Source organism: Oryzias latipes, chromosome 12, assembly GCF_053564925.1.
Source record: "Oryzias latipes strain Hd-rR chromosome 12, Olatipes_Hd-rR_3.1".
Classification (NCBI taxonomy): domain Eukaryota; kingdom Metazoa; phylum Chordata; class Actinopteri; order Beloniformes; family Adrianichthyidae; genus Oryzias; species Oryzias latipes.
This window is the reverse complement of record NC_136248.1, coordinates 28,403,820-28,418,543: the sequence shown is the minus strand read 5'-3', so window position 1 is coordinate 28,418,543 and position 14,724 is coordinate 28,403,820. Positions and strand designations below refer to the sequence as shown.

The following is a 14,724-nucleotide window of genomic DNA, read 5'->3' as shown; positions in this document are numbered from 1 at the left end:
AGTTTGCGCTTACTGGTAGTTTCAGTTTTTGTTGCACAATATCTCATTATCTCTGGTGTTACACAACCATTTCCGAGCAGCGTGATCCCAAAAAAGACCTAAATCAGCTGTGCATGATTTTAACAACTCTACCTTCATCTTCTCTCTTGGAACTCCTCAAGTTCTCCGTGAGGAGAAACTAAAGCTGTGAGATCAGATCAAAATTTGCCGTCGCAGTTATGAAAAACTGCACTTGACGCTCCACACTCCCGCTCACACTCAAAGGTCAATCTCTAGTCAAGGATCCTCAACATGATTTGGAGGCAGACTGGAGATGCGTTCCCGTTCAAAGTTAGCATCTAAAGGGTCGGTGCTGCAACGTCACATCCACTGAGCACATGCAATCAGGGGGGGGGGGGATACGTTTCCGTGCCTTAATACCGCCTGACCCAGAGAGCGCTGCAGCAAGAGCAGGTCAAAACACTGTTCCACAGATGAATCACTCTCTTCACATCCATCAGGCCACTTCTGAAAGCCTCCGCTTGCTCAAAGTAGAGCCTGAATGAGGGCCTGCAGTCATCTTCTTGCTAAGACCTTCATTACTTGCAATCCTTGTTGGAATTCTGAAGGCCCTATGCTGGGCTAATTCTGCTAATAGGATGTCACTGGTGGGATAAACATCACAGGGCAGAGCAGAACATGCAGCACATAGACCCCTAGGAAGATAACTCTGATATCTGTGTGTGTGTGTTTTCCTGCCTGGTAGTCATAATTAGGTTGGTTCATGTGTGGGTGAGATAGCTGGTCCCACTGATCTCCTGCTGTGTCCTTGCTGTTGCCCCTTTCTTGCTTTGATGTGACCAAAAAAAAAAAAGAGGAAAACTGATGAAGGAGTGAAGCTGTAGAAGGACTGAGGAAGAGGAAGGAGTTCGGTCTCGACAACAAAGACGATTCAAATAAGAGCACGGACGGTAAACACGCCTGCGGAGACCTCCTACCTGGCAGGTGGTGAAAGGCTTGATGCTCCAGACTAACTGAGGGATGTCCTGGATGGACACCTGGAGGCTGAAATTGTTCCCCTTAAACAGCATAATTTTAGGTTCCTCCAGCAGCCGGCCACCTCTGCTGCGCTCCCCAACGGCCACCTCCTGAGGAGAAGGAGGAGGACAAGGCATCAGGACAAGGCAGAACAAGGAGATATAAAAGGAGCACCCTGATGTGGTTTGTCTCAGACATGACCCGGTTATAGCATACTGGTGGGTCCAGACCATGACTGCGCATGAAAACTGGACTGATTGACTCCTCCTCCCTGGCGTTCCAAACAGGAAGTACCCGCTGGTTTCAAGAAGCCAAATTCCATTGTTACATCCATGGACAACGTGGTTGTTTTCCTGGTGTTTGCCGGGTTTCTCCTGCTCCTGCACAGGTGCAGGTGTTTGATCAGATGACGGAGATAAAAGATCCACCATAGGAGCTCCTCAAGGAAGCTCCTCCTCTGGTCTTCCTGCTGCGTCCGGGCCGTTGCTGCAGATCTACCCGCATCCACTCATCTGTTTGGGTCCGTTGGTTTGCTCCATTTACAAAAAATACATTAACATACCCAGACACACATCAAACACTACATTGTCACTTTTGTTGTTTTTTTATTATTCTTTATACTTAATAATCTATTGATAATATTTTTCTCTATGTAGTATTTATTTTTTCTTTTCTTTATCGCAAGTAGTCAAGTTAAAAACTGACCATTCAGACGCTTCAATATAAGTAGGTGGTGCCTGCTGCCCCAGACGCCCCAAACGTTTGATTATTCCAAGCTTGCTTTCAAGTGGTAGGGGTGTGGCCTTCCAACGAGCTCAGTCCTGATTGACAAGAGTGGTTGGCATAGAAACGATGACTCAGACTAACTCGGACCAATCACTACTTACTGACAATTTCTGGTTTCAACATGGTGGCGTCCATATTGTGAAAAAATGGCGACTGAATTGACTTCATTCGGTCGGACCGGGAGGTAAACTCACTCGATCCAGCGGTCAGACACAGTCAATGTTTACAACTAGAGTTTGTCGTAATCACACGGAATACAGCTTTTTTTGTTGTAGTTGTAATGGGCAAATTAAAAAACGGATTTTTCGAAGGTTACAGTGATGTTTTTCTGCCTTTTTAGAGCAATTTTGGATACTTTTTTTTAACAGCTGATTGTGTTCTGATTGGCTGTAGATCACTGTCAATCAATCTCCTCCTTGCAGCGTCTCCTGTACGGAATGCGTTCAGCGTGGCAGAGTTTCATCAATTTTAGTTTTCATTCTAAAATACTGGACTTATTTTTCTGTGTAGGTTTGAACTTTTTTTAAACAAGAGAGAAAAAGGGTGAAAATGTTTATGTCTGGCTGAGAAAAACATAGAATAGGTGTTGGGAGGAGTTTTACAGCATTAAAACACCTATAAGGTTTTCTAATGATTGTAAAAAATAAATACTTTTTTTGGACGGTAACTCATGAGTTACTACCAAGTGACGTGACATGAAAACTTCCTCTGTCCAGTTTCCTCAAGCAAACTGAACACTGAAGCAGAGGGATACCTGAACCCAAACAAACTGTACTTTTGGATCAGATGTACTCCTGTGCTCTGAGTAGCCCTAAGGCTGCATGGTTTGGCTTTTGTTGCATCTCTCTTGCCTGGACACATTAGCAAAACCTCTGCATCCTTGTGACTACCGCAGCAATCAGCCTGTCAATCTCCGGCTGCATTCTCCCCTCATTTTGGGTCGATGCCCCCCCAGATACTTTATCTCCTCCACTTTCAACAACTCATTCCCAAACCTGAGCAGGTCAATTCCCCCTTTTAGGTAGAGAAGCACGGCCTCACACTCACAGGAGCCGCCTCTCTTTGTGTTTTTTTGGATGTAAAACCAGCTCAGCTCCTGCTGAAGGTCTCAATAAAACCAACAGCAACCCATCACGGTCTAAAAGAAAAGATGCAATCTTTAGAAAGTCAATACTGTATGTAAGCGGCGATATTGTTCAGAGTTTTTTTTTTGCTTTTCTTATTTTTTTTTCATTCTTCAGACATGCAGAAGTAATTTAACAGAAACGTCAAGGGAAATAAAAGTGATAAAAAACTCATATCCCTCTGATGCAGTAATGGCACAGCCAAAGACCGCAATAACAGCATTACGTCTGAAACGCCACAAATTTACTCAACCACTTCCATCTCCTCTGGAGATGTTTCATTTCAGAACAGTTACCTTCAATTGTTACCTCATTTCCCTTTCAACAGGTGGGTGTTCAGGTGGAGGGAGGGGGGGGGGGGGGGCGCTCAGACTGAGTTTGAAGGAAGAGCTTAACAAAATTCTTTGGATGCATCCATCCTACCCCTGCAGAAACGTCCACACAATGAATAAAGATGAGTAAGCAGGGTCTGAACATAGACGTAATTGCTTTGACCCTGGAGTGACCCCCCCCCCCTTCAGCTGATAAAATACAGAGCCCGAGCATGTGGTCACTTCCTTTCTTTTTGAAGCTTTTCATCACTTCTGCAAAAATAATCTTTGGTATTATGAACCAGTGGTCCCCAACCTTTTCCAGGCCACCGACTGGATTAATGTCAGAGAGTATTTTTCACGGCCGCCGAAGTCGGCGTCGGATTTTTGTATATTCATTTTCCAGTTCCCCTTAACTTTTGAAGTTTATCTTCATCCTCTGTAAAATATCTGTTTACACTTCATATGTTCACTAGATTTCCAGTGGGAATCATTAAAATGGGATTTTCCCTTAACCCATAACTGTCAAAGTGGAAGCTTAAAAAAAATCAGACGCCAACTTCAACCTCGTCCGATTTTTAAGGTGTGAAGAATAAAAACAAAAAAACAAAAAAAGTTACTAAAAACAAATAATAATTATAAAAATACATGTAAATCCACATTTTGTGCAACTATATTAGCAGCATCCTTGTAATGTTAGACAACTGGTTGATGGCTATTTCTGGTAACAACTCTCAAAGAAAAAAAAATTCACATTAATTTTATTTGTAAAGCACCCTTTATGTAGCTCAAAGTGCTGTAAATAGCATAAAAAACACAAATTCCCACACATGCAATAAAATAATAAGATGAACCCTTCATAATATTGTAAACAGAAACAAACACAAATAAAGGAGAAATGAAGTGAAGCTGCATAAACCCTGAATATGAATCAATATTTTGAGTTAAGACTCGTGGTTTTTGTCTGTTAAATGCAGCTTTCTTTTACTTTGAAGTCAATTCTTCTATTTGCTCACTGGATATTTTCTGTAAAAAGGAACTTTCCAAATATGTTTGTTTTTGGATAACTTTGCTAGCTTGTGCTTTCAATTTAGCAGCCGCTTTAAGAATGGAGCAGATGGGTTTTCAACATGTGACCGAGCGTCTCGGCAGGCATAAACAATGAGTCGGATGTGGTGAAGGGAATCCAGTCGTTTTTCAAAATAAAAGTTCCTTCAGAGTCAGATTAGAAACAAAAAAAATTTTTGCAGCCCGGTACAAACTGTCCCGAGGGTTGGGGACCACTGTTTTAATCTTTTATCTTGAAAAAGGATAAAAACTACCACATTTACACAAATAATTTTCTTTCAGTTTTATATTTTCTTATTAAACCCCATTTTTGAGGTTCTCTGAGAGCAGCCGTGGTTTGTTGCTTCTCCTACCATCCTGTGTTTGTGCATTTTGTCATTTGTTTTCTGTCACTCTCAACAGTATTTGTCCATTCATTGTGGTGGCTGGAATTTTCCAGGTTCATATGAAAGTTCAAACAGCCGGGAGTGAGCCACAGATGACATAATACACCCGCACATTATTTATTTAGGAAAAATGAAACATGAAATGCAGTATTTATGAGTCATTTCTTGTGTGAAAAGCTAAGTACACCTTCATGTCCCAGAAGGCAGAAGAACCACATTCAGCTGCAATATCCTTGTGTAATTTACAGAATCGCTCCAAAAATGAGACCAACCCCAAGTTTTAATGGTTTGATTTGATATGAAATCACATGGATTTCTACCTTAAGTCTTTATATTTGTTTGAGAACAGCTTTTTTTTCTCTTTCATGCACCGATCCATTCGACCGCTCTACGTCCTCAAAGCTGCTCGATTCAGAACGGAAGCCTCATCTAAGTCCAGCTTCCACATTTTAGGAGGATAAGGATGTCTCGCCTAAATGTGAAGCAGTTTATGAGAAGCAGATTTTCTTTTTGTCATTTAAGATCCCATCTCTCTCATTACTGGTTTGACTGCAGTATTCTGGATGATGAGCGGTTGCAGCTGTTGGGGGCATATGAAACCCCTGAGCATGAGATGATTGCATATGATCAGATTGACATGTGAGAAGAAAACAGTATCTAAGAAGTGGTTTCTTTCTTCCAGGAGCTCCTTTTGAAGTCAGAACCGTTTCGTTTTCAGTCAGTGTGGTCCTGCTGTATGACATAATTACAGATTCAGCTGCAGGACAAACCCCATCACAGTGATAACTGCAGGTTGATCAAGCCCGAAAATGAAACAAAAACAAACAAGCAAAAAACAACAACAACCCATATCATCATGCCTCCACCACTGTGCTTCAACAAATGTGCTTCTTAAGCTCTGCAGCTTGTTCTTATCTATGCAAAGGTTTTGGGGATATAAAAATGTAAAAATAACTGCATATTTGGAGAGAGTCACTGAAATAGTTAAAAAAACTGAAAAATTATAAAACTTGTGTGAAGTTACAAAACACACACACACACACACACACACACACACACACACGCACACACACACACACCCCCACACACACACACACACACAAAAGAAAGTCTACATGAAATGTCCTGCAATCATCTTAGGAGGGAATGCTGAGCCGAGTCTGCACACGGCACCTTTTTTTTCTTTCTTTTTTTTAACCGACTTGCATGAATGTGCAAATATTTTGTTTATCTTGGATATGCAGGGAAGTGTGGTGGAAAAAAAGGACAATGCAAAGTCTAGAGCCAGATCGATTTTCAAACTCGCAGGGGAAATTATTTGTCACATGAAGCAAAGAACATAAAAAAATAAAATAAAGCAACCCACCAAAAAGGACAAATGAACAAATAACCATGTCTGACTGATGGAGCAGTGGATTGAGTTGGCTCTTGGCACCTCCATCCAATTTCTCATTATTCACTTGCAACTCTGCCTCTCGCATGAAGCCAAGACTCAAGCAGGACCTAAAGCTTTAAGAGGCAACCATCAGCCCCACTTCTGTGAAAATGCATGTTTAATTAGAGCGGGGAATTACTGCGTTTCTTTTTTCCCAAAGAACATTTTCACAGCAAATAAGAACCACAATGAGCACAAACTTTTTACACACAGATGAAGTCAGCCCTAATCAAGACTGTGTCTAATTCTAACGTGTTTGAACGGTTGCGACACGAAACGCAAAGCAACATTTAATTAACAGACAGCAAATTATGGAGGCAAAAGGGCAGAGAAGCAACCTTGGAGCATCTGTTGTGGTTGTAATTAAAAGTCCTCCTTTGTCTCCTCGTCATCAAACATCTCCCGGTGGTGATGTTACCCAACAAGAGCAGCTCCAGCGACAGGCGGAGTCTGTCTTTTTTTCATCAATTTGGCTGATTTAATACATTAGATCCTTTAAAACCCTTTGTGCTCGCAAATACATCAAACTTTTATACATTTATTGAGTCCAGCCTGATCTTGTGTATTCTGATTAATGTTTTGGATGCCTGATGGTTTTGGCGAGGAACAATACGCACAATTAGGTCTCTCCGTTTAAAATGAAGTACTTCTGTCCAAATTAGTGAGGTTTGTGTCGTAACTGGAACGGATGAATCACTTTGCTTTTTCAGCTCTGATTGGTGCCAAAGTGTTTGACAGAAGTGCACGCCAAGATTACATCTGCACTCTGGGCTTGCAACAATTATGATCCATGATTTTTAGGAGAAACAAAGACAAAAGCTGTTTTTGAACGGCAGAAGATAATAAAATAAAAAAATGTACGTTTTGAAAGAGGTTCTGGTCTGTACATTTAATTAACTATCCTAATAAAATGTTAAGGTTCATTAGTAGAGATGTATTTTTCTGCAGAACACAAGGCCGTGTTACTTAAATCTGTACAGGGGGCTGCAGGTTTTTGGGTTGTCTAAGTCAGAAGTTGAACGCATTTAGATGTAGAGGTGAGACTGTTGTCTGGTGCCCTTACTGCCGACTGCAATTGTTAAAAAAGTGCGTGCACGGACTCCTTACTAACTTACACAAATACAAGTGCCACTGTGCGATGGGTCTGCATCGGCAGAATCTTCAAGTTTAGCTGCCGCCCCCACGATTTTCTTTTTAAACTGCTGGCGTGGTCATGAATGTAGACGGCAGAAGTCCGGGGGTGACCCCATCATGACATCAGGTGACAGCTGGACGGCCACAGAGTGGTAGCAGCCGGATCACCGGATGGCAGCAGCTCTGATCGGACGATGTGTAAATGTCTCTCCGTCCATGTCTAGTGCCACCAGCCACAGGGGCAATGTTTCCTGCGCACTTGCGCAATCACGGACTGCTCTGACCTTCTCAGCGCACTAGAAAATATGTGCAGCCCACAAAACCAATGTACATACTGCTTACATACACTTTTATAGTATTTAGATGAATCACAAACTCAAATTGCTCAAACAAATTCATCCTTCTTTTTTTCCAATGCAAGTATCACATGAGTTGTGCACACCTAATTTAAAAAAGAAGAAACAGATGGCCTCAGAGCCAGTTGTGTGTATGCACAGACACAAAAAATGTTAGAGGGATTGCCATCTGGTCATCGCCAAGCCCCCAACCCATCTCAGCAGGAGTGCCCACCCCCGCTGCTACCGTAAGATTTCTAACAATCGGACGGTGGTAGTTGGATGACAGCACTGGGACAGGGGGGTGGCTGCAGTGTGGCAGCATGAAATTGACCAATCGTCTGACGATTCCGGGAACCTTGGAGAGCCTCTTATCAGTCAAATATCGCGCTGCTGCTTCCTGCCACCCGCCTGTCACTAGACTGCCACCGCGCGACCTCAAGATGTTCCAGGGCCACTGACCAAAGTCAAAATATTGTCCGGTTGCTGTAAAACTGTACATTTTCCCTAAAAGCTCTGCGTATGGATGGCATGTCTTTTTAATTCACGGAAGTGGCAACTGTTTGAAAAGTGATCATGGTGGACAGATGGTTGACCGCGGTTTGTGCTCAGCTGGAATTATACGATGCCAAGTCTTCCAAATATCACGATAGAGCTGTGAAGGGAAAAACCTGGAGCACGATTTGCACCGCTTCGACATTTTTCACCAAACATCTCCCAACTGTGGGTTGTGTAGGTACCATAACCGTTCGGCCTGGAACTTCCATTCGGGGTCCTGGGACTAATGCTGACGTCACATTATGTGATTGGCTGTACTTTAGTCCGATGAAGTATCAGGTAGTGATGGGTCTGGACAAATTACGATACTACCATAGAAGAAAATATTATGAAGTCAGTTTTAAACAAACAGAGCTCCGACATAGAGTGGGATTGTCTTCTAAACGTGCCTTTATTATTGTTATGATTATTATTGAATGCCTGTTCGCTTTTTTTTAATCCGTGCGCCCAGTGCTTTATTATTGGCAGAACGGACCCGGAAGAACAACATTTAGCCCTGCTGACAACATTTTCAGCCACGGCTGAACTTATACTGGAATAACAAGTGGATTGTGGCAAAATGTCTTTATAAAAATTACAAAGAATATTGTCAGACACAATTTATGAGGGAAAATAACTTTAGGTTACAAAAGGAACGTGAAATGAAAATTTGTAGAGCTGGAGCAGATCTCGACGCAACGTAGTTTGTCCAAGTGGGGTTACCGTAGTGTGACGTTACCTTCAGTCGGAAGGACACCGAATGGAAGTTCCAGGCCGAACGGTTGTGGTACCTACACTGGCAGACATGCGCAAGTGAACAGTAGAAAAAATTAAAGAAGAAGCCCCTTCCTGCTTGTCCAGTGTGAACACCATGCACTAAATTGGTTTAAGAACCAGCGTCCAAAGTGTTCTTGAACGTCACAAGCCGGTGTGAACGTGACTTAAGATTTACGTCTGTGCTGCTACTTTATGTGGTGTTTGCGTCCATAAAGGGAATGCCATCGAAGCTGAGTCCAAGACGAATACTTTGCAGACTGGAAAGCAAGAGTTAGCTCCAAACCCAATTCTCCCAAAGGGGAAAAGTTCAGCAAATGCTGGGCATCAAAGAACACGACTCTAATTAAGCTCTCATAGCGTGCTTTCACACTGATGTGCTAAATATATCCTTTTTTTCTGTGCTCAGCTAAATGCTTTGACCACTCTAGTGTTCATGTTGATGAATCATTGGGTCTCTCGGAGTCGCAGTACAAAGGCCGTTCAGACCTGCAGCCCTAAAGTGGGGGCCTCACTGTTCACTCATGTGACTTCGTGGGGGCACTTTGAAGGTGCTGCTGCTCAAAGTTCAGCACAAAGCCAGACAACATCAGGCTGAGAAACCAGACGATTTTTGCCAGATTTATTGGATGAAGATGCTTTCTGACACGTTTGCTGTCCTTTAACAGGCTTTACACAAGAAACAAAAGAAAGTGACAGACAGTGAGGGGTGGCTGAGCCCATAAACCTGTTATAGTGCTGCTTCAACCTTTGCCAATATTTGGTCATTTTGTGCTCAGCATAAGCAGACAAAAAAACACACTCATCTGTGCTAAAACAAACTTGTGAATCTCAAGGATTATTCATCAATTTAAAGGTGAACTGAGGGCCGTTATTTTTTTTAATGACCCAGTTTTATCCATAGAACACGGAGGCTTCAAGGAACATGTCCGTGGAAGTGCACATGGCACCATTTCAGGACAAAAAAGGAAACAAAGCCTCTAAAGAGTCTGGACTGCCCCAGTCCTCATTAAGAAAAACAGATTATCTTATCACAGACGTGTCAAATTTTAAAGATGCCATAGTTAAAAGGTCACCGAGGGACCCAGGCTAACCTCTTTTCAACTGAACGCCTCTGAAGTTAATGGTCAACCATCTCATGAGCCATTAGCTAAATGGAACTCTCAGGCTATGAATTTAAATATAACTCATATTGAAAATGCATGGGCCTTTGAACCTGTCATGTATGAGAAGTAGGAGCAAAAATGTATTCCAGGACGTAAAGAAACGCCATTTTTCTGACTGCATGAATTAATAATTCCTGGTGCTGCATCATTACCTGAAATGCATGGGGCGTGTCGTCCACACAGTACACCCTGAGGGTGAAGCCCAAAGAGTTGCCGGTATCGGGGCCACCAAACACGGCCAGTCTCAGCCGCTTGGCTGCCTCTTGGTTCAGAGGCTCCCCCACCAGAGCGTAGCGACCCGGCTGCCCCAGCAGTACGTGGCACCTCTGGGTCTCCAGCAGGCAGTAGCAGCTCGTGCTCTCCTCATCCGTGCACATCACCTCCTGTTGGAGCAAGGAGACGAACGTCATCAACACGGCAGGCGCTAGGAGCTCAGAGGAGACAAATCCAAACTTTTGGACTGTTTACAGATGACAGAAGGGGTTTGATGTGACTCACTGGTTTATTTTGGAGCATGCTGATGCTAGCTAAAGCAGAAAAAAGGAAGACAGGAAGCAGACAACCCTGAAAGCCCTGACCTCTAAGGTAAGGGTGTTTCACCATGACCACACCTACTTTTGAGAACAATTTCAACCCTGAATTACCTGAGCTATAGCTCCAGTGTTGACTTTCCTTCGATTACCGCAACAGGTTTATGCAACAAACGTAAATCCAGCGGATTCTGAAGCAGAGAAAAGCAGGGCTGTCCATGCATGCGGTGAAATGCTTGCACAACGTAAATCAGCTGATTGTATGAAAAGCCGCTCCATGTCGGAGTCAGCTGATTCACATAAATCGCGTAGTCAGAAGTTTACGGTCTGTCAAAGAGCGTGTGTTATTTAGGTCTCGCTGGCGTCATTTCTTGTGTTAAAGGCTTGACTCTTATCACAGTAAAGTTGGACCAGTTGACATTAGACTATAAGGACACAGACTTGCCAGATAAAAAACTAACTTGAGGATTACTTGGGGAACTCACCTGGCCCAAATTACATTTTTGCTTTTAACACTTTGACATTGGAGATGTCGCCAGCGACACTCGTTGACATACTGTGACTCTTCAACCATTTACAGGATCAATGAGAATATGCTGATTCTAACATGGAGTAAAGAGGCTTTTCTTATCGGCATTTTGGTGTTGTATGTTGGCGTGGCAAACTTCCTCCGCAACAGAATCGGCTGATGAGAACCTTCACTGACCTTCAATGCTTCAGAATCCGCTGGAATTACGTTAAAGTCCCACTCTTATCATCTTTTGGTCTATTGTCAAAGCGTTCCCAGTGGTCTTTTAATTACGAATAGCCAAAGTCTAGAAACCTGTGTCGTTTTCTAGCACATAGTTTCTGCAGAGCGGCACGAGTTAAATAGAAATTCACCTCCTTTAATCTGCTTGATAAAAAAAACCTGACAATCCATTGCAGCTCATCTGATTTTAGTCTCTTTCTTTTAGATCTTTGATTATGAACCAATTAAATCAATAAATAAATGACTTTAAAAATGTACAGCTAATGAACACAAAGAGACTTTTATTTAACCAAAAGATCATCAAAGCAGCACTCCTTTGGCTGCACTTCCTTTCTACACAGACATCTTGAAAAACATTCAGTAAAATAAATTCTAGCAGATGTAAAACAGATGGGAATTCAGGGTTGTGACAGAACAGGGTAGCGGGGAGCAGTTTTAGCCAATTGCTGATTAGTCCTCGCCTTGTGCTGAATTCTCCCTGAATGGCTTTTGACTCATAACTGTGACCCAGCGGTCCCCTCTGCATACGGCCCGGCGGAGGCATCGAAAGCAATGCAAAGTAATTTAGTGGCCCGCAGCTTCTTAAGCCTGCCCCATTAACGCTGCAGCATACATGACGGATCACCATGAAATAGCGCAACCAGCCGGGGGAGAAATGATCGAGTCAAACAAGTGTTGGGGAAAAAAAAGCGCAGGCCTAAATGGGAATGGCGCTGAGAGGCAGACGGGGGTGAAAGAGAGGAGCGAAGGGGAAAGGAAGGAGAGGAAGACGGATGGGAGAGACAGACATTATTCTCCCATTATATTACTAATTCCAGAGATTAGGTTTTGAGTAAGCATCCTTTCCCAGATAACGGGCTCATTATTTCTCAGTGACAGAGATGGGCCACGGCGTTACATTCGAAGAAAATGCTTTCTCCCTGAACCAGCTTTCATCTTCCTGCCACCCCTCTCTGGTGACTTTCCTCCTGTTCCTTCCTCTTTGTTGGCACAACTCCCCCCCCAACCCCCCATCCCCTACAGTGATGGGTATTTTCATAGCTCCCCTTTGTGCAGCTCGTCTGCTGGTAAATTACAAGTAAATGTCACACGGAGTGAAAAGGCTGGGCTGGGGAAGAGTCACAGACCCCCCTGGAGTTCATGAAAACTGAGGTCGCTCTGACACGATGAGATCTCTCCAGACTTTTTTTTATTTTTTTTGATGAGTTTAGTAAAACATTAAAGACACATCTTAGAAGTATGGACCAAGAAAGCGCGCAAGAAGAAGCAGAAGGTGTTAGATTTACTGCCCTTGTGAGGCCTGAAACGCTCCACAGGACAGAGCCGAAAGGCTTCAGAGGTGTTATTTGACGGAGGAGAAGAAAAATAAAAAGCGTGATGCATTTTGAGTTTTAAATCTTTCAAAAAGCTGTACTTCTGATGCTGCAGATCATACCTGCAAAGACAGAGTAGGTTTAACGGGCTTTGAGATTTAACTCTGCCTGTGTCGGCTCATTTTATTTTGAAAGAGCTAAAAAGGTCTCAGCGAGAGGACCTTTTGTAAAATCCTTTCATGATTGGCTCTCGAGCCGCACAGGAACGATCAATGCATACAATTAAACTCTTTAAGAAAAAAAAATAACTCTTTTGTGCAACACAAAGAGAAAAATCAGCAGTAAATTATTGGCAGAGAAGGAAAGAAATGTGGATAAAAAAGGTCCTTTTAAGCACAACTGTCACGCTTTTCTAATGAGAATGATAAAAGTGGACTTTGCAGAGGGATTTAGAGAAGTATTCAGGATACCGTTAATATCATCATTAATCTTTGGTTCGATCAGACATGTCTTTTGGACCTTGAACTCCAGGAGGTAGTCTTTGAAAGAAAAGATCTTTTGCAGAATGACAAATCTAAGCTGGCAACCCTGAAATCAGCTCTGCGCTTGCATGACTAAACTCCAGGATGAAAACGCATCATCAAAGTAGGTCATAGCAGCTTTTCAGATCCTACCTGAGTCTGTTCTGCAGTGTCAATTCAAAGCAACAGCTCCAACTGATGTTCTGCAGACTTCAACAGAAGCGGCTCACCTCCCACTTGTTGTCCAGGATTTGTCTCTTTAACCGGATGGTCCAGCTGTCGGCAGAAACCTCTGCACAATGCGCGATGGTCATGGCCACGGAGCAGGACAGGTCCAGGCCCGGTGGGCCGTATGTGACCGCGGGGCTCAGGAAGACCTCCGACCCGTCCTCGGACAAGGCGCTGTGTAAACACAAGTCCCATCATTTAGCATTTATGCAAATGTTCATTTTTAGTAATCTGGAAATGGCAGACTGCGACTTTGATAAACACAAGCCGATGAGTATTCCGAGCGTAACCTCTGCATAAACAAACTCAAATCCTTGGACACTCATAATGAATCAATGCCTCACTAGCTGACACACAGATAGAGGAAGATTAAAGCACCAAGACTAATGGACGGAGAGGCTGGGGAGGACAGGCTTTAGCGCGGAGCGTGTAAGCTTGGTGGGTCGATGGAGCTTATGAAGCCTGCTCTGGCCAGCCTGGTGACAGATTAGCCAGGCCAAGCTGCTCTTGGCCAGGGGCCCAAACTTGGCTGGAGGCCCTAAAGACTGAGCACAATCGATGGGACCACCATCAGTCATGCAGCTGGCCCGGCTGGATTCCCCGCAAACGCAGGACACAGCGTCGGAGCTGTTGTCACTGCAGCAGCACGGACATTTCTAGGCATCATCAATATAACCGAGGAGGGGACAGAGCCTGACGTGCACACAAACGTAGACAAGGAGGTGCAACTAATGACAAAAACACTGAAACAGACGCATTTAATGCTACAGTTGAGATGGTTTTTAACATGAAAAGTCGTTTATCAGCTTTTTGTCATTTGTAATGAACCTTCATTAATGAGAATTGTTTAAACAAAATTATAAAAGTAAAGACAGCGGAATTTAAAAGAATATTCAGTTGGAGGAGATTTGTTCCAAAAATACACAAATCTGACCAATTAACCCTGATTTACAACATCAGTGACATGGTCAGTTTAAATGATCTGATTTACCTCCTGTCGTTTTGAGGGTCCCTACAAAAGAAATCCCCTTCTGGTCATCCTAAAACCATTGGCAATTCCAAACAGGAAGGAAAAAACAAAATCCCACAGACTTCTATTGAGAAATAAACAGCTGTTACTCAGCCATTCTGTTTGTCAGAAGAACCATTCTTGCTCTGCTACCTTTTTTTAAAATCAGGTTCTTGATAATCATCATATTTTTCATGCTATTTTTTATGTAGTTATAAAATGATCAATCAGACACCTCAAAAATAAAAGGCAGTGCCCCCTGGGCCAACGTTGGAAACATTTGATTGACAGATTTCATG

General features: G+C 43.1%; 1 protein-coding gene across 2 annotated transcripts in view; it reads right to left on the bottom strand.

Annotated features, from left to right (window-relative positions):
- The window catches only part of unc5da (unc-5 netrin receptor Da), a 302,362-nt gene that overhangs the window by 14,022 nt on the left and 273,616 nt on the right, over positions 1-14,724 (bottom strand). Inside the window, exons 13-16 of one of the 2 annotated variants that reach the window (XM_078955508.1) lie at positions 13,419-13,590; positions 10,226-10,456; positions 978-1,127; positions 482-828 (exon numbers count right to left, since the gene is read on the bottom strand). In XM_078955508.1, the coding sequence (XP_078811634.1) occupies positions 631-828; positions 978-1,127; positions 10,226-10,456; positions 13,419-13,590 (751 nt within the window). In that variant the 3' untranslated portion in view covers positions 482-630. Of the gene's footprint in view, positions 1-481; positions 829-977; positions 1,128-10,225; positions 10,457-13,418; positions 13,591-14,724 lie in introns of those variants that run through there. The other variant, XM_011481481.4, reaches the window with a different exon arrangement.